This window comes from Poecilia reticulata, chromosome 9 (assembly GCF_904066995.2).
Source record: "Poecilia reticulata chromosome 9, P_reticulata-male-v2, whole genome shotgun sequence".
Taxonomy (NCBI): Eukaryota; Metazoa; Chordata; class Actinopteri; order Cyprinodontiformes; family Poeciliidae; genus Poecilia; species Poecilia reticulata.
In genome coordinates, this window is record NC_088838.1 from 27,783,942 (window position 1) to 27,806,298 (window position 22,357).

At 38.6% G+C, this 22,357-nt stretch overlaps 2 protein-coding genes across 4 annotated transcripts; one reads left to right on the top strand and one right to left on the bottom strand.

Moving 5' to 3' along the window:
- Positions 1–1,301: 1,301 nt before the first annotated feature.
- Positions 1,302–10,923, bottom strand: hscb (HscB mitochondrial iron-sulfur cluster cochaperone). 2 transcript variants are annotated; one of them, XM_008417904.3, is made up of 6 exons: positions 10,583–10,923; positions 10,390–10,486; positions 4,782–4,871; positions 4,486–4,630; positions 1,663–1,710; positions 1,302–1,521 (listed from the first exon to the last, which is right to left on the bottom strand). In XM_008417904.3, the coding sequence occupies exons 1-6, from the start codon at positions 10,921–10,923 to the stop codon at positions 1,427–1,429; spliced, it is 816 nt and encodes a 271-aa protein (XP_008416126.1). In that variant the 3' UTR covers positions 1,302–1,426. The 2 variants fall into 2 exon arrangements, with proteins under 2 accessions (XP_008416126.1, XP_081466959.1); XM_081610833.1 differs by lacking the exons at positions 1,302–1,521; positions 1,663–1,710 and adding an exon at positions 2,507–4,203.
- Positions 10,924–11,046: 123 nt separating this feature from the next.
- lrrc8ab (leucine rich repeat containing 8 VRAC subunit Ab) lies at positions 11,047–21,914 on the top strand. 2 transcript variants are annotated; one of them, XM_008417905.3, is made up of 4 exons: positions 11,047–11,178; positions 12,516–12,724; positions 17,460–19,578; positions 21,264–21,914. In XM_008417905.3, exons 3-4 carry the CDS (start codon positions 17,467–17,469, stop codon positions 21,537–21,539), a joined length of 2,388 nt encoding a protein of 795 aa, XP_008416127.1. In that variant the 5' UTR covers positions 11,047–11,178; positions 12,516–12,724; positions 17,460–17,466; the 3' UTR covers positions 21,540–21,914. The 2 variants fall into 2 exon arrangements, with proteins under 2 accessions (XP_008416127.1, XP_008416128.1); XM_008417906.3 differs by lacking the exons at positions 11,047–11,178; positions 12,516–12,724 and adding an exon at positions 12,940–13,327.
- The last annotated feature ends 443 nt before the right edge of the window (positions 21,915–22,357 follow it).

Consider the following 22,357-nt stretch of genomic DNA (forward strand, 5'->3'; position numbering starts at 1 on the left):
AAATTCTACAGCAGCAGCTGTAATTTGTTTAGTCTGCCTGATGTTGACCTAAGTCATTCCAGAAGCTGCGAGGTGGTCCCATGTACCGAGTTCAATTGCCAAGATTTCCCATCCAAGTCAATTTCACAGCTCAGCTGTAGTGAGTTTTTCCCCATTTCGTCTCTTTCAAACTCAATTTCAAAGAGTTGTGGGAGACAGCAGTGGCCTCACTGTTGTTCGATCACATTTTCTCATTAATTTAAAGCCACCGAAGATGCCTTCCGATAACGACATGAATAATGAATAGGTCTTTTAGTCTCCTTGTGGTGGGAGAGGCCCCCGTTTAATTCACTGTCTATCCAAGTATATTAAGGTTACTGCTGCTCCGTAATTAAAAAAAGCAACACCAGAGTCAAACATATGACATTGTTGTTCCGGGCATAATAAACAGGCAGTCAGGTTGAGTTTCCAGCAAGACGAAAACAATGTTAAACACCGCCAGTGTGAAGCCTTTAACCACAGAATAATACTCGATATGTAATCTAAAGGTTAACCCCAAGCTGTCAGAATATGCAAGACGTCTCATATTTCAGGAGAGTTCCTCAGATCAAAGGCCCTGATATGATTTGAGCTTCTATTTGTAGGTAATTGTGTTTTATGAGTTTTGTTCATCACTGGTATTGAAAAAAATAAGAAGAAAATTAAATGAGAGGATGGATGGATTTCTGTTTTGATGCATCTATCAGTGTGCTGCGAGCCTTAATGCACGATAGAAATCCCCTTCAGTTTATGAGTTCTAAATTACGAGGACCACAGATGTTTGGGCTCATTGAGTTATCTTCATTCAGTGCGGTTCTCCTGATTATCATAGCATTAATGCTACATATGAAGCCACCATTAATAATTCAAGACCTTGTCTACCTCAATTAAGGACCTCCCTCTAGTCAGGTCTCATATTCTGTTAGTGCAAAGTCTGATGCTCTCCTGCAGGACGGTTGTCAAGGTGCTATGTCTCCCCCTAAAGGTAACATGGAGAACTAAGCAAGAGCCCTGCGTCTGCATCTGTGTGTGTTCCACATGATGAAACGCTGAACTGATAGGCAGGATAATCATATAAACACAGAGCAGCATTTAAATCAGCGCCAATTATAGATCTCTGTCTCATTTGATGACACATTAGGTACAAGAGGATATGATTAGGTTTGTGAAATTAGCGACATTCCAGGGAGATAATGTATGCATGTAATTAGAGCCATGGATTTATTCTGTTTTTAACTTAAAAACGACTAGTTTAGGATTAAATACACAATAATTAGGCCGAATACAATCCACTTTTATTCTACCACTGTAAACATAAAATAATATAATGACATTAATATGCAATAGTTTATGCAATTTAAAACAAAGCTTTAAAAGAGGGCATTAAACATTAAATAGAGGGAAAACATTACATAAAATCTGAAAGCTTTGCTTTGACCTTTTCTTCAATGTTTGCATAGTATTTCATTTGTGTGAGCAGTTCCTTGGCTGTGTCAAGCTTCCCTGTTCAAAAACAAAATCAGAAAGCTCAATCAATTGCTCTCTCAGTAACAAAGAAGAGATTGTGCAAAGATCAAAACGCAAACAAAATATTCAAGTGTGAGGAATACATCATGTTTTCGCAAGAAGATCTGATCATAATACCTTCATGAAGGGCAGCATCTATCAGCTCCGTCAAGTCTGCGAGTTTCCCTGCAGGGGAGAAGAAGACAAGTTCCAATTCTGCATGTGCTAATAAGACGAGGCATTTTCAGTCTGTTGCTTTTCATTCCTACACACCCAACAGCACACGAGCCTCCCTGCTTTATTTGAAGTAACAAACCATGTTTGTAAGAATCAAAGACAGGCGCCTTGTTAACACAGTTTAAAATATGCAGCGTAAAACTCATCGGTGGAGCAAATTGCTAAGTATATCAAATTAAAACTGCAGAAGTAAATCTGTTTAAATCTTCTTAGAAAGAATAGACTAGACTTTGATAAAACCATTCAAAAAACATGAATGTTTCCTGTCTGTCAAATTGGCACAACTCAAGCGAGCTGGTGCAGTCATGGCTAAGATGTCATGAAGTAGCTTTTTGAATTGCATGGTACGGTCTAAGCTGAGGTGACTTTTGGTTTTCCTTTGTAGGCATCACCAAAAATCAGACATGGAAACTTTTCAAATACAACCACGACGGAAATGTCAAGCGATTAAAACTGAAACTGAACTGTGTCGTGGTAAGAGTTGAGACACAATCATCAGCTGTGGCATGAACTTCATAATATTTACTGATGAATGAAAATGCACCAACTTCCTTGTTTCCTTGCCAACAAGCCATATGACCATGCTCCATGTCTCAGAAGAACAGAGTTTCTCTAGGTTCAGATCTCCATTTAGACAAAACACCATAATTGTTCTCAGTTGTAGCTCTTAGATCAGTGAAAAAACTCTTCTACGTGTTCCTAGATCACGTTTTAAGCACTAAGGAAACAGTCTTTTTAGTTTCTCCCCTCGGGTTTATGGAGCAGCTGCTGTATGATATCAGATATGTTCATTGTATTCGGGTCTTAAAGCCTAGGCTGAACTTTTAGTTTGACAATTAAACCAGGTAATTTTTCTCCATTGTCTAATGGTTCACATATGGTTTCAGTTTTTTTGCTAACTATTTATAAATCCTTTCATGTGTTTAAACCGTAGCTGTCACTTTTGAGGCACCACTGGTTGGAATAGTGCATGTATATTAGGATCAAGGGTGTGTAACTCACAGGGGTCAAGTAGGTCAGGAGGGGATGCAATAATTGTGTCATCACATCACCTTTTTATTGGTTTTTGTATTTTTTTTTTTACATATTTATGTATCAACTGAGTCCATAAGATTTTGATTTTAATGTTCTCAGTGAGATAATTATTAGCTCAAATTAATCAGGAAGTCAAGCAGTCAGTTTCACATCCAGTTTCAAATTAAGGACACATTTCACAACATCAGTTTCACATACATCACATTTGGTTGATTGGATTTATTTGTTTTGCTTGTGCTCCTTAAGCAATGAATAATGCAGGATGGTTATGAACTGAAAGTAAGTATTTCTTTATTTTATACTCCCTCTGTTCAACTTTTGTAAAGCTCAGTTGTTTTTAACAACTACTGTACTAAAAATAATATTTATAATATAATTATTTTTTAACAATAATAAAACTGTCAAAATAATAGGAAACAGATTAAACAATGCAGACCCTTTCAGGTAGGGCTGCCAAAACAACAGCTTTTATTGTGTAATTTTTATTGGTTGACATGTTGCTTCTGTAATAAACTCAAATCTACAGATTATTTTTAGATGATATCATTGGACTTGACTCAGACTATAAGTAGGACCAGGATGTAGCACAGTGAGGCATCACCAACTGGTATGTGGGCTGCCTTTTGGAAGTTTCATTTTCCTTATTTGGCAGTCACCACCTTGATGCTTTTGAAGCCAGAAGAGGCTATATTTGGAAAAGCTCTTATTGGAGCTGAAGAGTGATACTTAACACATAATTGAAGAACCATCAGAACGCAGCTCAGAAAAGGTTAGAAATGAAAATGGTTTCATCAGTGAAATGTTTGACACCCACGTGTCGATCCGACAGCAGACATGGCTGAGTGATGGAATGACAATAAGAGAGAGCAGGTCATCACATTTCTTCTTACTTGTGAAGGACATTGTTACATTTAGGACTCCTACACACTTCTCAACACACAAATTTCCAAAGTATTTCGTTGCCATTTATAAAGCATAAAAATATCCAAAATGTCATCGTGGATTTATGTGGATATTTCTAGAATAGCCACCTGCAATCACCACTGGATAGAAGGAATAAAGTCTAGAAATTCAACTATCTACTTTAATTTTCTGCCATGCTTAGTCATCCTTGAGAAATACTTGAATTATATTTCAGACTTTTCCAAACTGTGTGGGATTATAAACTAGTGTCACGAAAGCCAATCCTCATAGGCCGGCATCTTTCATGTTTTATACCATCCTATGGTTCAACACACCTGAATCAAATGGTGGTTCATTATCAGGCTCCTGCAGAAGTTGATGACATGCTGAGGAGTCCTTTGAATTACTTCAGGTGGAGCAGGGCCACATTTAAAACCGGCGGGACATGCCGAGGCTTTGAGGACTGGAGTTGGACATCCCTGCTGTACACCGGTCCTGATGTTACTAAGAAGTGTTTTACAATTCCCCAGAGGAAAAGTGTTAGTAAAATTAAAACCTTAGTCCTCAAAACCACCCACTACACTGTGAGAGAGACATTTAGATCCAGCATCCCTGTCATCTCATATGTTTTGTCCTTTGCTAACATCATTAGCAAGAAAATATCAGGAAAATTTAACATCATTTCATATCTGAGGGATATAAGCAGGTTACACTTTTCCTTTTTATCATGTGCTCCTTCTTGCAACTTTATGACAATCAGCAGAGCTTAGGAGTGTAAACCTCTACCTTTTGTGTCTTGGCCGATCTTATTGACTTCTTCAGGAGTCTGGGCTTCCTCCAGGGCTTCATTGATCTCCATCAACTCCATTAGGAAGTGTGAGTCAGCTACAGAGTCAGTACCCTCCTTCAGATGCATGCCCTCAAGCTCCAGCTGCAACGCACAAAGGAAGTCCATCAAACTCACTGCTCTTCTAAATAAATGCTTAGTTGTAAAGTTGTAATAAACAAGCGGTGAGACGATCAGAGCGTACGTTCATAAAATTAACTACTTATTGGAAGATGAGGAAGAGATTTACACTCACCATGTAAAGACCACGACTCAACGGCTTCAGCAAAGTCTTGTAAGCTTTGTTCACGAGGGCAGACTGGCTTTCTGAATACTCCTGTTCTTTCTGCAAAAGATTCAATTCAGTTCAATTAAGCAACACAGGTTATATTTAGTCATTAAAAATGTAAAAATATCTACACTTAATAACATCAATCATGTTTTTTATCTGAAATAAATAACAATCTCAGTGCAGAGTGAAAAACATTAAACTTTGACAGAACAGAACAACATAGGAGCTACTTTACCACATTGCCTGATCTACACCACTGCCAAACACCAAATCCTTGGCGATGCTAACAATTAGATGCATGACATACATTGTCTTTTGTAGTCTTGTGGTTTGGGGCTCTACAATGGGTGTAAGTGTGAGTTTGATATGAGATCTCTTGACATGAGATGGGGAGAAAAATATGTAGGAAATGCTTGGTATATCTTAGCACATTTTGCAGCTATCGGGTCTGTCAGCTCTAGTGAAAATCAATAGTCTCACGCTCTAGCCCATGGGCTTGTAGCGTGAATCTTTTCCAGTAGTAATAACCAATGGAGTAGGCGGCTGCCTTGTAACCTTGTAAAAGTAATGAGCTTCTTTGTGTATAGGTTTAAGACCCCAGAGGCAAGGAGATGCCTAGTTAATAAAAAAAATGATAAGAGGGGGTGAGAAATAAAAGAGTAAAGATAATATTGGACAAGTTGGGTTTTATATGTCTTTGATATGTCACCACACATTCTGCTGTTTCCTAGTTTAATTTCATGCGAGAATATAAAAGCATCTGGTCGTCTTTATCAGAAAGAAGATGATCTCCTCTCTGTCCTTGGACTTGGATTACTTTTTTAAAAACATCTGCTTACTTTTTCATATGGATATCCATAGAAAACTCTAGATAATGTGAAAATGTACCAAAAAGAACCACTTTGTAGAAAAAGCTATTGTCACTATTCATTATTCTAAAACATGAAAGAGAATGGGCAAAAATCACCTCTATATAGGAAATCCACAGTGAAAACCACTGCTGACCATAAAGAACACAAAAGGCCATTTTACATTCCCCAGAATCTTCATGAGCCCAAAGAATTGTGGGAAAGTATTCACAAGAAAAAAAGTGGAACTTTCTGGAAAGGCCAGGTGAAACTGTGTAAGATAATAGGGCAAAAGGCATGAATAATTAAATCTGTGGATTTAGTTATCCATAACTGGGGGAGAGTCATGGATAGCTAAATCAACACTTCATGAACCAGAACAAAACCTAAAGCACAAATTCTAATGTCTTCAATAATTCAGTCACGTTTATTTCATAAGAGTTGCTAGATGTGCCTAGAAGTGTGGCATCATTTATTTCTAAATGTGGGATTGGTTGAATTTTTAAACATTATGCTTCTGCAAAATGATCCGTTTACTTGAATCCTTTTACACAAAACGGCTGCCAACAACTGTTCAGGGCCATGTAGCTCCAGTGACACAAACAGCCAATCTCATCCTCAACATGTGACAAAACACTCCATTTAAGTAGCAGCCGCCCTCAGCAGGAAAACAGCATAATGACTAATAAGGAAAATAATCAGCATGTAAATCAACAGTGACAATTGTTGATTACGTTTAATCATCTTTTCTCATTGTTTATCCAATCATAGCATGTTGGCTTGTAAAGACAAAATGGTAGGTGAAAAACTATGTTGAATTTTTCTCCCTATTCTGGCAAAAGAAGGTTAAGTAAGAAATAAACACGGATAGATCTGTGTTTATTCTAGCAAAACAATCAATAGTCTTATTGCAGAGGAATTTTTTAGAGGCCACATGTGGGTCAACAAATGAAGGGGTATATATCTCCTATCTGTTATAAGTCTATAATAACAGCTGGGGGAATTAGTATGTGCTACAATATAGTGTACAGGTGATGTGCCTCTGCATTGAAAGGAGTCAGTGGAGGTGGTGGAGGCATCTGATTAGGATGCCTCCTGAGCTGCTCCTGTTGGAGGTTTTCTGGCCACGTCTCACTCGGAGGAGACCCTGGGGGCAGCCAAGAGCTCCACTATATATCCCCTTCTGGTCTGGGAACAGCTTGAGATCCAACATGTGGAGAAGGAGAGAGTTGCCGGGGAAAAGGGTGTCTGCGTTTCTTTCCTGAACCTGTTACCCCCGACGACCTGACCTCCGATATGCAGAGGACAACAGATTTACGCTGGATGCTCTGACAATGGGTGATAACAGGAGAGAGAGTCTATTAACACTTTGGGAGCTGGACTTCATAACTACAAGAATTTTTTTGTTCTTATAAAATGTATATTTTTTAATTAACCTTAAGACAAGACAGCATTATTTTATATTATCCTGCTTCTAAGTAACAAAGTATCCTCACGTCTTTGATGTTGGCTGTGAATAATTGCATGCAATCCTTAAACAAAGATCAAATAGTAATTAAAGACTATTAAATCCAAATAATCCCATTCCAGTTTCATCAGAGCTCCTATTTGGCAGCATAAAGCTTAATTAAATCTAAATAGGACATTTTCTGTAAAACATGAACAATACTAAACGAAGCATTTTTGTAAAGAAAAATTAATTAATAGATCTGAAAATGCTTACCCTATAAGATAACTTGGGTGATGACTTTAAGCATATTTTCGAGTCTTTTTTTATGATTTGTTCTTTAAATTATTTCTCAAAGAGTCTTATAGAAATAATAGCTGTTTTGTTATTGCTCCTACATGCTATATAAAGGTTTATAATGATGCCATTTTATAGAAAACATTAAGTCTTAAGTCTGTGGCGATAATGTCCTGCAAAATTATTCATAACCTTTAATTTTTCCACATTTTGTCATGCAACAACCACAAACTTCACTGGATTTTATTTAGACTTAATGTTATTGACAAACACAAAGCACTGCATAACAGTTAAGTAAAAGGAAAATGATGCATGTTTTTTTTTTTTTTTTAATAAAAATAAGCATATGGCTGTGTGTGCTTTTATTCAGTCCACCTGAGTCAACAACATGTAGCTGGGATCAAAATGCAAGTTGTTTAGTAGGTATCCATCAGCTTTCCTCGTCCAGCAATGATTTTTTTTTTTTTTCACTCTTCTTTGCAAAGCAGCCAAAGTTCAATCAGATTGAACAGAGGCCATCGGTAAACAGGAATCTGCAAACCTAGCAAAAAATTTTCAATTGGATTTACATGTGGACTTTTACTGCACCATTCTAACATGCTATGATCAAAACAACTGCACTGTAGCTGTGGCTGTATGTTGCCTGCTGGAAAGTGAACATACTCTGTTGTGTCAAGCCTTTTACAGCCTATAAGAAATGCTCTGCGAGAGGGATTGTTGTCCACTGTCACTACATGCTCATCAGGAGCAGAAGGGAGGAAACATATTTGACTAATTTGAGTAATAAACTGATCTTGACTGCATTGTTTGATAACTAGAATCTAATTGACTTTGAATCCATCTGAATGAAGCAAAAGACGCATTTCTGTATATAAACTGATGGGTTATTTTGATGAAGTGCCTTGAGATGTGAATTGGTGCTGTATAAATAAACTGAACTGAAATGGCTGTAACATGACCAAATGTAAAAAGAAAATGAAGAGGCATACATATTTTTGCCAGGCTTTGTATATTTTCACATTCTGTGTTCAAATTGAGGGTTATGGAAATGATTTTAGCGATTTATCTGCTGTATGCTTCTTTTGGTAATGCTCTGCAATAGACCATCTTCAAATCGTGCCCCTTTCAAATGATGCCCACTTAAAGTTAAACCCCTCTCAGAAGACAGAGCTCTTTTCTTAGAAGAGTCTTTTAAGCTGTTCAGATGCTCTAGTTCTAAAATATATATATTTTTTTGCCTACCGAGTCTCTTTTTCTCACTTGACCAAGCAGACCTTCTAGCTTTAACAGCTCTTTTGAATAATGTGAGCCAATATTTTGCCCTTTAAATTATTCAAGTGAATCGGCTATAACCACAGATCTACTCTAACAGGAGGAGTAAAACAAGCAATGAAATCAAAGTACAATGGGAAAAAACTTGTAGAGACCATTTTTCTTTTGTTTTTGTTGTTTAATTTTTGATGCCATGGATCATTCTTTGCATAGTTTATTTTTTAGCTTATTAGAGGAAACACTGTCTTTTTAGGTAAACTATTTAGATAGATATTAGATAGTCATGAAACCGTTTATTTATTTATTCTATTTATTATTTTAAAGTCCCGCCTTGCATATTATTAGGAATATATTTTATCTGTGACCCTATCCATCAAAGTCTGCGGACGTTGATAACACAGATCTACAGTTGAACTGAAATGCACATCAATCATATAGATTATGGACTGCACTGCTCAGTACTCAGATTGCTACACCATCAGGCTGTGGAATAAGCAATAATAAAAAAAAGACAACATTTTCTTTTTTTTTACAAACATATTGTGAATGCTATGGTGTAGGAACTGCAAGAAGATACACCAAAGTCATGGATTCCAGTTCGTCATTAAGTCAAAGGGCTTTTCCACTGTTTTTAAATAATCTGGATAGATTATTTTGTAGCCTGCAAAATGATGGTAGAACTTTTGCCTTGCAGCAAGAAAGGTCGTTTGAATCCTGACCTGGGGTCTTTCTGCTTGGACTGTGTTCTTGGGTGTGAATCGGTGTGAGGTTGCACTTGCTTCTGCATACACCATGAATGGACGCATTACATTTAATGATCTCCAGTCCAAAATATAGATTGCTTTGATTTTCAGATTCTACTAATGTGGATACAACATTGAACAGAGATATTTAAGACTACTGTAGCCTCCAATTTTTTATGAAGACACAAAAAGAAATATTCAATGTTTTTTCTCATGTTTGACCTTGGGGCCAAATCAGCCAACCACACTTTATGGAGTATTTAAACCAGGACTTAATTATCCATTAAAAAAAACAACACAGTGTTGAAAATGTCATTCTTTCTGTGAAAGTAAATAAATGATTCAGTCGCAGAAGTCGAGGCTCACCAAAGGCAAAAAATGGTGCAGCACCATTTTGTATTCCAAAATACAATCAATATGTTAAATTCCAGATTGTATATGTGTTTCCCAGTGTTTTGCATGTTATTAGTCCAACTTAACATTGCCAACGATGATGTCATAAAATTGGATTGTTCTGCATTTAAGTGGTAATCTCCTCCCACACTGGGTTTATTTAATTAGGTCATAGCAAAAGATTAAATCGTTTTACGATAGACTGTAGAGCAAGAGATATAAAAAAAAATAATGACAAAACAAATACCCAAAACAATACTTTGTGATTTTAGGATATAATGAAGCGACTGATATTGATAGTCATTGATATTATTATAAAACATATTTGCTTCTCATCCTATTTATCAACATTTTATTTAAAACATGCTGTTGACATTACTTATATTTTGAATATTTTTGCTATTAAAATAGAGTTATTGCCTAAGTAAATGTATATTAAACTGGCCAACAGGAAAACAGAACAAGTAACACCGGAGGACTGAGCTTTCCTGAGCCACACAGGGTGACTCACACAGGAAAGCCTCTCTCTGACTCAGCTGATCTCCCTGCACCTTACAAGATCATCTGCCTACCACAGATTTCTGGCTGAAGTTGTCTGGATGAAGAGTCCGCTGAAGCTGCAAGTATCTTTTCTGGAGCTTATGTGTGTCCAATGTGAATGTGTAGTCACTGCAAGAAAGGAAACAGCTGGTGAACTTAACTATTTTTGCTGACAGAGACACAATCAAGTAGGACAAATGGAAAGAGGCAACGTGCGACACTGACCAGTCCAGGATCTTGAAGTAGGACGCCCCTTCCTCGGGGGGTTGGATCGCTTTGCATGAGTCGCAAAAGAAAGAAGGAGTTCTGTCAAGAAATTCTTTACAGTTCCAGCAGTTAAGTTTAGCTTCGCTCGTGGAATAACTCCTCGACGAAAAGACCTTATTGGTGCGGTAACCTGGTCCTCCAAAGTTCGCATCCCTGTGTCCAGTGTCCTTTTTGTGGAATGTTGACATGCAGTGACGTGAACATGTAACAGTTTGCGGAGCAGCTCGTCGGTTCGGCATCAGGCAGCGAGCCGCCCGGAGCGAAGACGAAACCCGCAGCAGACAGTTAGTGTGAAACATTATGTTGGCTGCTATGATGTCAACCAAAAAGTAATAAAAAGCTCTGGATCAAAACAAATATCTCTCTGTCAGCGAAAAGCAGAAGAAGACAGTTTCTTCTTCGAAATCGGTTGCACACCACAGCGCCACCGCTCGCTTCAGTCACGAAAGTTGCAAAGATGCCTTGGACGATGGCTAACTAGCAAGCGCATATTTGGTCAGCGATAAATAGTATTAAAATTGAACGTTCGGCTCGAATGCGGATCACCATTCATAGTAAGTTACAGATTCCAACCGCGTCATTTTAGGATTAAAAGTCCACATTTCCTATGAGCTAAAGCGATTGTCAGAATGCAAACTTCCGATTGTAGAAACAGAAGGAGCTGCTAGCATGTAGCTCATGAGCTAGTGGCTGGGGTAGCTTTGTTTGCCAATGTATTTTAATTGCAAATACGTTTTTTTTTTTTTTTATCTTTGCAAAAAGTAAATCTCTTGCAGGTCAGGTGTGTTTTTCTTTATCGGATACCGGTGAGATTTTAATGTCGCGTAATTTCATCGAATAATTCCAAAAGAAAAGTCACCTGCCTCTAACTTTCTGTAAATAACTGGATCAACTACTTTGGCGAAAAGTAAAAGGAATTTGTTTTACAGTCTGTCGTCAGCTGTGTTCTTTGGCAAGGTAGTACGTTAAAAGTTACAGATAACTGGAATATCTCTTTTCAATATGAAGTAAATATTGAACCAACAACAGCTCCGTAATCATTTTTTTGCAAGAAGTTTTGGGAGGGCATTGAACAAGAAAACTACAAATTTGGCACAAGAGTAGAGATGTGATCAACATTAATGAGGAATTAAGTGCATTTTTCAGTGCAGATTCTAGTTATACTGAAACTAGAATCTATACAAGAGTCTCTCCCAGAGACTACTCGGATGAACCCATGAAGAAACTATATTAAAACACTAATACAATTAGTAAACATTAAGTGTTCCTCTTGCATTGCCGTAGATATTTACACTATTTCGTAGTTCGCCGAAAAAATTTGCTGACTTGATTGAAAATATGTCAATAGCAAATTACCAGACATTATCGAAATGTGTCATTCCAGTCCGCATTTATCCACATCGTGAAGAGTGTCCGTAGATTTTCTTTTGATAGTTTCTTTCTGAAGTCCATGTAGTGTTTTCAAACAACCTGTGGCAACCTTAGAGAATGCAATTAAATATCTCAGATGGAGGAAATTAATTTCAACATACACAAATGTACATCCTCCACAGAACTCTGATCCTCTCATCCATTTCTCTTCTCATCCTACCAAAGGGTAGGATGAGAAGAGAAATAATGTTGTGATTATATAGGGATTTCCACCAAAATAGCAAAAATAAATAGAAAAATTAAGTCCAGCTTGCTTTATTTGTTTTGTTTATTTATACTTTGTGAGTTTGAGTAAAAAAAAAACCTGGCTCGTAACATTAAAATAACCTGTATGTCTCTTCAAAGCATCATATATGCTTGAATAAATGTTTCTATCAGGACCGTTGAGCATTACCATGTTCACATAAACTAGAAAATAGCAGGAACCACATTTTCATCCCCTAAAATGTCTTCTGCTCAGATCTCCCGTTGAACTGGCATGGCGATGAAAAAGGAAATGGTCCATGAAGACTGCTGGCTGCTGAGAGAGTGGCTGCTCCACCCGGGACATCATCAGGGCCTGGAGCTCAGATAACACCTCCGAACTGGCCAGTGTTTTATTATCTTGGTGGACCTGGTGCTGCTTAATCTATCCACCCATCCAAGTTGCTGCATCTGAGATGCTGTTAGGTGAGTAAACGTTCCTCAGCACTGAAGCCAGGGTGTGCTCGCTTTTTTGGCAAAAGATCACACTAGGCGCCTCGGCCCCTCGACTTTACAGTTTCCTGACAAAGTACAAGCAGTGATGAATGCCAGCCCCTATTCTTGTTATGTGTGTGTGTGCGTGTGTGTGTGCATGCGCGTGCTTGATTTGGGGGAGGTGGGAGTTCAAGGGGTGATGGCAGAGTATTCCGGAGAGACAGTGGATGGAGACAGAAGCATCCGTAAGGTAAACAGGATCTTCTCCTGAAGGTCGAGGGAGGTGCTTCTCAAGGCCCCCACAGACAATACTCTGGGTATTATTAACGGAAATGGCTAAGAATAGAGAGGAGGGGAGCGAGGTGGCTCCTCTGGCGCTCGCGTTGTTTGGGTTAAACACGCCAAAATGGAATGTCTTCTTAGAAGAAGGCCTTCTTTAGCGTGCATGTTGGGTGTGGTGCCGTCACACGAGGCGAGAGGTTGATCCGAAGGGCTGGATCAGGCTTTCATGGACAGCGGAGACAAAGGACGGTAGCTGCGGAGAGTTCTACTCTTCTTTATAAATGGCTTTGTTGGGCTTCACAGTTTGGATTTGTAAGTAATTCTGTTTTTCATCTCCATCTAAGACAGTTCTGCATTTCATCTATGTCTTGTCAGCATTTTGCTACTTTTGCGTTGGGCATATTTAACGTCTGCGCTTACCGTGTGGATTAAATTTGCATGCATCAAGGATTTATTCCTGCTTAGCAGTGGATTAAAACCTTTCTATTAGGTGGGGTTAGTTCGTTTCACATGTGCAGCATCAGTTATGATGTAATGTTTGCATAATAAGAGGAATGACAGATCAGTGAGTAACATAATTTAGAAAAAAAAACATTGTAAGGCTTGTTTTAGGGTAATCCAGAAACCTGGCTCCTGTGATGGCGCCTCAAATGCTAAAGGTTACAGAAAAAGTTAGAAGCAACAAATGACGGAGAAGAAAGAGAAAGGTTTGAAAAATATTATCACAGCTGATGCCGCTATTGCAATATTCTTTGAGTACAAAGCAGTTATTTCGTATTAATCAAAATAGTGTCTCTCTTTTCTGTGTGATTTTGATAAAGAAGACATTATCACATTATTGTCCTACAAAAAGAATAATCTGGATTTCTTTCTTTTTTGGGACGATGCGGGGACGGGGTTTATATGGAAGCCATAATTATTTAAAATCAATCTTTTAGTGTAAAAAAATGCATTTTCATTTTGTCCTTCAAGAACCGACTTGCCTTGAAAATCAAATTATTGCCCGATACCTTCATCTTAAATCTTCCCTTTACTGAAAAAAAACTGACAATTGTTTTTTTTTTTTATTTAAATGCAGAATGTTATATAAAAATGTGATTAAATTAAATCGGCAATGTAGAGTGATTAGACAATTTCTAGAAAACAAATTGAAATACGTGAATCTCAAAAAGTGATAATTACAATTGTTGAACTGTGCTGTAACATTACAATAATACTAATATTCCAGCTGTATAATTTTCCTTATTATGCAGCCCTGCGACAGGCTTCCACTCAGGTGTAATAAAAACTGCAACAGGTGGAGATTTAACAATTTGTCATAATGGGAGGACGGCTCTAAACCGCTCCATGTGGATAAATGTGATGAATAATCACGATCAGAGCTCTGTTTAACTACCATAATGAGCAGAGTAATGGAGCTGCTTAATATCTGTGTTCAACATCAGTGCTAAATACTTACATTAACTGAGCAACATACTAGCTTTATTGTTCAGTTTTATGTTGAAAATGTTTATTACTCATTTGTTTAGCTGCAGAACAAGGAAAGTACCTGCACTGCTGTTGGTTATAGTTAAGTTCCACATTACCTGTGAAATGCTGTTGCAAGATTTTACTAAATCTTTAACTTGCATAAAGGAAATTCAAAGCATACATATAGGGTTATGGCTTTTTTTTCATTTTGTAAAATATTTTTGAATGCATGATAAGTTTTTCTGTATGTTTTCTTCACTGAAATGCTGTCATTATGCTAACCTGTTTGCATAATGCTAATATATGACCAATCTTTTCTTTTTTTTTTTTTTTACTTTCTTGCTGATTATAATTGTCATGTATTTTTGTATTTTTGTTGTTGTTTTTTTAATAAAACACTCTGCTGTTTTTATAACATTCTGACCAGTCAGACTGCTCTGAAACTCTAGTGGGCACAGGCTGTTTCCATAGCTTTAATTTATATTGAAAGCACCTACAGTGGGGAGAACAAGTATTTGATTTTTCAGGTTTTCCCACTTGCCAAGCATGTAGAAGATGTCATTTTTATCATAGGTACTCTTCAACTGTGAGTGATGGAATCTAAAACAAAAATCCAGAAAAATACAATGTATGATTTTTAAATAATTAATTTCCATTTTATTGTGTGAAATAAGTATTTGATCATCTATCAACCAGTAAGAATTTTGGCTCTCACAGACATGTTAGTTCTTCTTTAAGAAGCCCTCCTGTTCTCCACTCATTACCTGTATTAACTGCACCTGTTTGAACTCGTTACCTGTATAAAAGACACCTGTCCACACACTCAATCAATCAGACTCCAGCATCTCCACAATGCCCAAGACCAGAGAGCTGTGTAAGGACATCAGGGATAAAATTGTAGACCTGCACAAGGCTGGGATGGGCTACAGGACAATAGGCAAGCAGCTTGGTGAGAAGGCAACAACAGTTGGTGCAATTATTAGAAAATGGAAGAAATACAAAATAATGGAAAATCTCCCTCGGTCTGGGGCGCCATGCAAGATCTCACCTCGTGGAGCATCATTGATCTTGAGGAAGGTGAGGAATGAGCCCAGAACTACACGGCAGGACCTGGTCAATGACCAGAATAGAGCTGGGACCACAGTCTCAAAGAAAACAATCAGTAACACTCTACGCCGACAAGGATTAAAATCCTGCAGTGCTCGCAAGGTGCCCTTCCTTAAGCCAACGCATGTCAAAGCCCGTCTGATGTTTGCAAATGACCATCTGAATGATCCAGAGGAGGAATGGGAGAAGGTCATGTGGTCTGATGAGACAAAAATAGAACTTTTTGGTTTAAACTCCACTCGTCATGTTTGGAGGAAGAAGAATGATGAGTACAACCCCAAGAACACCATCCCAACCGTGAAGCATGGCAGTGGAAACATCATTCTTTGGGGATGCTTTTCTGCAAAGGGGACAGGACGACTGCACCATATTGTGGGAAGGATGGATGGGGCCATGTATTGTGAGATTTTGGCCAACAACCTCCTTCCCTCAGTAAGAGCACTGAAGATGGGTCGTGGCTGGGTCTTTCAGCATGATAACGACCCAAAACACACAGCCAGGGCAACTAAAGAGTGGCTCCGTAGGAAACATCTTAAGGTCCTGGAGTGGCCTACCCAGTCTCCAGACCTTAATCCAATAGAAAATCTTTGGAGGGAGCTTAAAGTCCGTGTGGCCCAGCAACAGCCCCGAAACCTGAAGGCTCTGGAGGAGATCTGTATGGAGGAGTGGGCCAAAATCCCTGCTGCAGTGTGTGCAAACCTGGTCAAGAACTACAGGAAATGTCTGATCCTGTAATTGCAAACAAAGGTTTCTGTACCAAATATTAAGTTTCTTTCTTCTGGTGTATCAAATACTTATTTCACACAATAAAATGGAAATTAATTATTTAAAAATCATACATTGTATTTTTCTGGATTTTTGTTTTAGCTTCTATCACTCACAGTTGAAGAGTACCTATGATAAAAATTACAGTCATCTACAAGCTTTGCAAGTGGGAAAACCTGAAAAATCAACAGTGTATCAAATACTTGTTCTCCCCACTGTATCTCCAAACCTGTAATTTGTTCCAATTGCTTTTCTTAATGTAGACGGGTCATTATCTTTAATAAATAATTTTAGAATTCAAAACAAATTGACATTTATATTTTATGAATGAATGCTTTGACATTTGATGTAACATTTAGATGTTCTTCTGTTTCCCTTTGTTGTTAGATAAATCATATCTTATTAATTAGTTCTTGAATCAATAAAAGTGTAGCTCACTCAGTTAATTGAAACACTGATTGATTGAAACTGAAACATTATACAACAATACACATATAACGATACACTTTTTCTCATGCTTTGTTATTTTATAAACCTTTAAGCCTTGTTGTGTCTAGAAGTGGGTTGTGTAGAGTGGATGTGAAAAGAAAGTCTGCCTCCAGAAAAATTCATGGTTTTATTTTTTTTGTATGTACCTTTTATTTAGTGCAGAATCTCCTTAGTCAGAAACAATGACCAACTCTCAAACCGATGGTTCATGAGTGACTTTATCACTGTTATATTCATAAAAGCAATGCACATTACTTTTTAAAATATTAACCAACCTTGAATTGCTTGTGTTTCACCTTTAAGTGCCTCATTTCAGAAGTTACTCTCAAATAAGCCTTCAAATTAAAACACGGCATGGATGTAAAATAATTCAACCTATGATATAAACCATTTTTGTTCAAAAGGTAATTTATGAGATCATTAATACAATAAACTCTAGAATCAAAGATTAGTACTTTCTGATATGAATGCTCAACTCTATTTTGGGGTTTTTGGGAGGGCTATTAAAGTATTAAATTGCCAGCTTAATTTTGTTGTTTTTGTCAGAACTGAAAAAAAAGGAATTGTTTCCTGCAGACCAGTGACATTAACTCTTTATTTTTCCCTCTCACAGATGAGCCATGATCCCCATCACTGAGCTGCGGTACTTTGTGGACACACAGCCAGCGTACCGCATCCTGAAACCATGGTGGGATGTGTTCACCGACTACATCTCCATTGTTATGCTCATGATTTCGGTGTTTGGCGGCACACTTCAGATCACCCAGGACAAGATGATCTGCCTTCCCTGCAAATGGATCGTCAATGAAACCTGTAAAAAGAACTTCAGCTCCACCCTGTCCACATCCTCCCTACTAGAACCGAAAGGGATCCAGTACAATCTGGACCGCCATCAGTACAATTACGTTGATGCAGTGTGCTATGAAAATAAGTTGCACTGGTTCGCCAAGTACTTTCCCTATTTGGTATTACTCCACACTCTTATTTTTCTAGCCTGTAGCAACTTTTGGTTTAAATTTCCTCGGACTAGCTCCAAACTAGAACACTTTGTATCCATCTTGCTTAAATGTTTTGACTCTCCATGGACAACAAGGGCACTGTCGGAGACAGTGGTTGAAGAAAGCGATCCCAAACCAATGAAGATGAATGGATCGTTTGACCACAAGGCTTCTGTGATAAGTGAGGATGTTGAAGCAAGCGTTCCAATGATTCAGAAAACAAAGACGCGTTTTGAGCAAGGCATCGTTGATAGGACTGAAACGGGAGTTTTGGACAAGAAAGAAGGAGAACAGGCAAAAGCCCTGTTTGAAAAAGTAAAGAAGTTCCGTATCCACGTGGAAGAAGGAGACATCGTGTACAGATTATACATCCGCCAGACTATCATCAAAGTAATCAAGTTCATTTTAATTATCTGCTACACGGGGTATTATGTTCAAGACATTCAGTTTAATGTGGACTGCTCTGTGAATATAGAAAACCTGACTGGTTACAGAGTGTACCACTGTGCTCATCCACTGGCGACACTTTTTAAAATCTTGGCGTGTTTCTACATTTGCTTAGTGGTCGTGTATGGACTTATCTGCATGTACACACTCTGCTGGATGCTGCGGCGCTCTCTGAAGAAGTACTCCTTCGAATCTATCAGGGAAGAGAGCAGTTACAGCGATATACCCGACGTGAAGAATGACTTTGCATTTATGTTGCACATGATAGACCAGTATGATCCTCTGTACTCCAAACGTTTCGCTGTGTTCCTCTCAGAAGTCAGTGAAAATAAGCTGAGACAGCTCAACCTGAACAATGAGTGGACGCTTGACAAGCTCAGGCAGAGGATAACCAAGAACTCTCAGGAGAAGTTGGAGTTGCACCTGTTCATGCTGAGCGGCATTCCAGATACGGTGTTCGATCTGATGGAGTTGGAGGTTCTCAAACTGGAGCTTATCCCAGATGTTACCATCCCACCAATCATTGCGCAGCTCGTCAACCTCAGAGAGATGTGGCTCTATCACACTCCAGCCAAAATCGAAGCTCCCGCCTTGGCTTTTTTGCGAGAGAACCTCAAGTCTCTTCACATCAAGTTCACCGACATTAAAGAAATTCCTTTATGGATTTACAGTTTAAAGAACCTCAGTGAGCTTCATCTCACAGGGAACCTGAGTGCTGAGAACAACCGTTACATTGTCATCGATGGGCTCCGCGAGCTCAAGAGGCTCAAAGTTCTCCGCCTGAAGAGCAACCTCACCAAGCTACCTCAAGTTGTGACCGATGTGGGTTTACACCTCCAGAAGCTCTCCATCAACAATGAAGGCACCAAGCTGATGGTGCTGAACAGCCTGAAGAAGATGGTGAACCTTACCGAGCTGGAGCTCATTCGCTGTGACCTGGAGCGCATTCCTCACTCCATCTTCAGTTTGCACAACCTACAGGAGATTGATCTGAAGGACAACAACCTAAAGACCATCGAGGAGATAATCAGCTTCCAGCACCTTCATCGGCTGGTGTGCTTAAAGCTCTGGTACAACCAGATCGCCTACATTCCCATTCAAATTGGCACTCTGACCAACCTGGAAAAGCTGCATCTGAACAGAAACAAGATTGAGAAGATTCCCAGCCAGCTGTTTTATTGCCGGAAACTACGAGTCTTGGACTTGAGCCACAACAACTTGACATACATTCCAACAGACATTGGTTACCTTCAGAATCTACAGTACATGGCAGTGACAGCCAACCGGGTGAGTTGTTGAAATTCACTCTTCTTTATTCCAACTGCTTCGCAAAAGTATGCACGCCTCATTTTGTAACAAGACCACAAATGTATTTGATTTGAGATTTTATCAAAGCAATGGCACAGGAAGTTTATTTTTCACATTTCAGCAAGAATTTATAAGAGCTTTAAATGGGAAACAATACATAAAACAAACTTTAATGGAAAGTAATGAAAGTTGGAATACACACTAAAATTAACGATTTCCCGGTCTAGAATTATTGCAGGTTACTCTGACGGGGTTTTACCCTTGATGTAAAGGAACTCCGCATTTTTGCAGTTTACTGAAAGTTTGCGTCAAATTAAAGAAGCATAAAAACTGAAAGTAGGCTTGAACCAAAAGACCTGTGAAGTCTGGTGGATTAATACGACAAGTCTCGAATATATTTTGATGCTGAGTCATTGAGTGATTTATAAACCAGCAAAATAAAACCTAATGTCTCAGCTACAGGGGATATGTTCTTGGTAAAACTGTCTTGTGTAACATTAAATCATGCCTGGCTGCAACTGTATCGATGGCAGCTCTTCTTCTATTCAGTGTTTGTTAGCTTCTGTTAGCTTCTTGACGCAGCTCCGTTCTCCTGCTACTGGTAGCTAAAATCATGACACCCTCACTGTGTATCCCTCTGAAAAATGAACCCATTTAAATAAAGAAATAAAGAAATCCCTCCATGGCTGATACGATAGAGAGCGTTCATTTTATAGCGTTAACACCGGTGCTGTAAGTGGTCCGGTATGAAACGGGGGTGATGGAACAACACAGCACTTTAAAATTTCAATAATCAGAATGCAGAAATTGTTTCCGTTGTTTTAAAAGGTTTATGTCAGTCTGCCTTTTCCCCATCGATACGCTTCCCGACCGCCCTGCACCTTAGATGTCATGTGGGTGAAGTTTTATGGATGATACTCTGATGTCCCATTTTCCTGAAGGCAGCACAGAGCTGCACCACCAGAAACTGACAAACACTGAAGAGAAGAAGAGCTATGATTAATGTAGTTACAGTTCTATCCATGTTTTAATGTTGCAGAGCTCAGTCGTTTTGCAAATAGATCAAAGTTTAAACTGGCATGTTGAACATCTTTTATCTGGTCATTTTGTGGAATATTTAACAACTAGAAAATGACACGGAATAAGAATATATTTTCCACTCTGACTGGATGCTGTTAGGCCTACAAATTTTAACTTGAATGTTCATTGCATTTTTCATAGACGCCTGTGAAAATAATTTCTATTCACATGGCTTTTTTATTCTCTGGGAAATTATTTTTGATGATAAATACAGAAACAAGCATAAAAATCAAAACATCTACAATAGTGATAGTAATATTAATAATAAAATACTAGTCAGTGCAAAGTAGCCTACAAATTCTTTGGTGGGGGGCGGTGAGGGACCTGAATAAGGGCTGGGGGGCGCTGGCCCAAAAAAGGTTCAGAAACGCTGATCTATTACATAAGATCCCAGTAAAATACATTGAGGTTTATGTTTAAAATGTGACAGAATGTGGAGACGTTCAATGAATGTTAAAACTTTTACAAGATGTTCCATTTTATATTATTGTATATTACATATGTTAAGCTTTAGTGCCTTCATTTAATGATTTTCTGCTCTTTTTTCGTCCCCAATGCAACTCTCCACACTCTGTAAAATAAAGATCGAGACACTGCCAAATGAGCTGTTCCACTGCAAAAAGCTTCGCACCTTGAACTTGGGGAACAACTGCCTCCAGTCCCTCCCATCGCGCTTCGGAGAGCTGACCGCACTGACTCAGCTGGAGCTCAGAGGAAACCGTCTGGAGTGTTTGCCCGTGGAGCTGGGAGAGTGCAGACTGCTGAAGAGAAGCGGTCTTGTGGTCGAAGAGGACCTCTTCAACACGCTGCCCACCGAAGCCAAGGAGCAGTTGTGGAAAGCTGACAAAGAACAAGCATGAGCTCGTTGGTGAGGAAACCAAACGATGCTGCACGCTTTGGTCAGGATACAGAGTGGAAGCCCATGGTGTCCCTGAGGCACAAAGAAACAGGATGTGCTCCCGCTTCAGTGTTCTGCCAGTAAAGTTAGGTATTAAACCAGTGCCAGTTTAGCAGAGCAAATGCTGACTCTGGCATCTGCTGCTTGTTCTTTTTATTTCTCTTTTGTAAAACCGCCGAGGCCAGTGCCATTATGATCTCGATCTTTTGTTTACAGTATCATTTTGTGGTATTAATGGTTTAGAGGAAAAAACTGCAAAAAGAAAACTACTGGCCAACTGAATATATGTGGGCTGTTCTGAATTCCAAAATAGTTCCCTATTCATACTTTTTTTTTTTTTAAATATCATGTTTACTCTTGGGGGTTTATGTGAACAACCAAAGCTAAATTGCCAACCTTACAAGTAAACACTTTTCTACAAGGTGTAGCAGTGTTGTATCCCTTGTACAACACTAACGTTAACCTAATTACGACACGGATCAAAGTGTTTCTGCTCTGCATTGTGGGCCCTGGTTCTCGGATACCTTTGCTGACTTGGCTGGTAAAGTCTTGAAAATATGATATGAAACACATTAGAGGTAACTGAAAGTGCTGTAGTCAGAGATATAAAGTTGTTTTTAGGGACATTTTGGTGGCGTTACTGCAGCAAAATGGTCGGTCAGACTTGGATTGAGGTTTGAAGATAATTTGGATTTTTGACCTCATTCTGAAGCTATTTGTGTTCTTGTCCTCAAGTTTAAGGATAAATCTTTCCACAAAATGTTACTTAAAGAGGCATCA

Excerpts from the sequence above, each read along its gene's own strand:
- hscb (XM_008417904.3), bottom strand. The coding sequence starts at position 10,923 with ATGTTTCACACTAACTGTCTGCTGCGGGTTTCGTCTTCGCTCCGGGCG. Across the intron at positions 1,711-4,485 it reads GATCGGCCAAGACACAAAAG|GGAAACTCGCAGACTTGACG; the intron begins GTAGAGGTTTAC and ends TCTCCCCTGCAG. Across the intron at positions 1,522-1,662 it reads AGATGCTGCCCTTCATGAAG|GGAAGCTTGACACAGCCAAG; the intron begins GTATTATGATCA and ends GTTTTTGAACAG.
- lrrc8ab (XM_008417905.3), top strand. The coding sequence starts at position 17,467 with ATGATCCCCATCACTGAGCTGCGGTACTTTGTGGACACACAGCCAGCG. Across the intron at positions 19,579-21,263 it reads TGGCAGTGACAGCCAACCGG|ATCGAGACACTGCCAAATGA; the intron begins GTGAGTTGTTGA and ends TGTAAAATAAAG.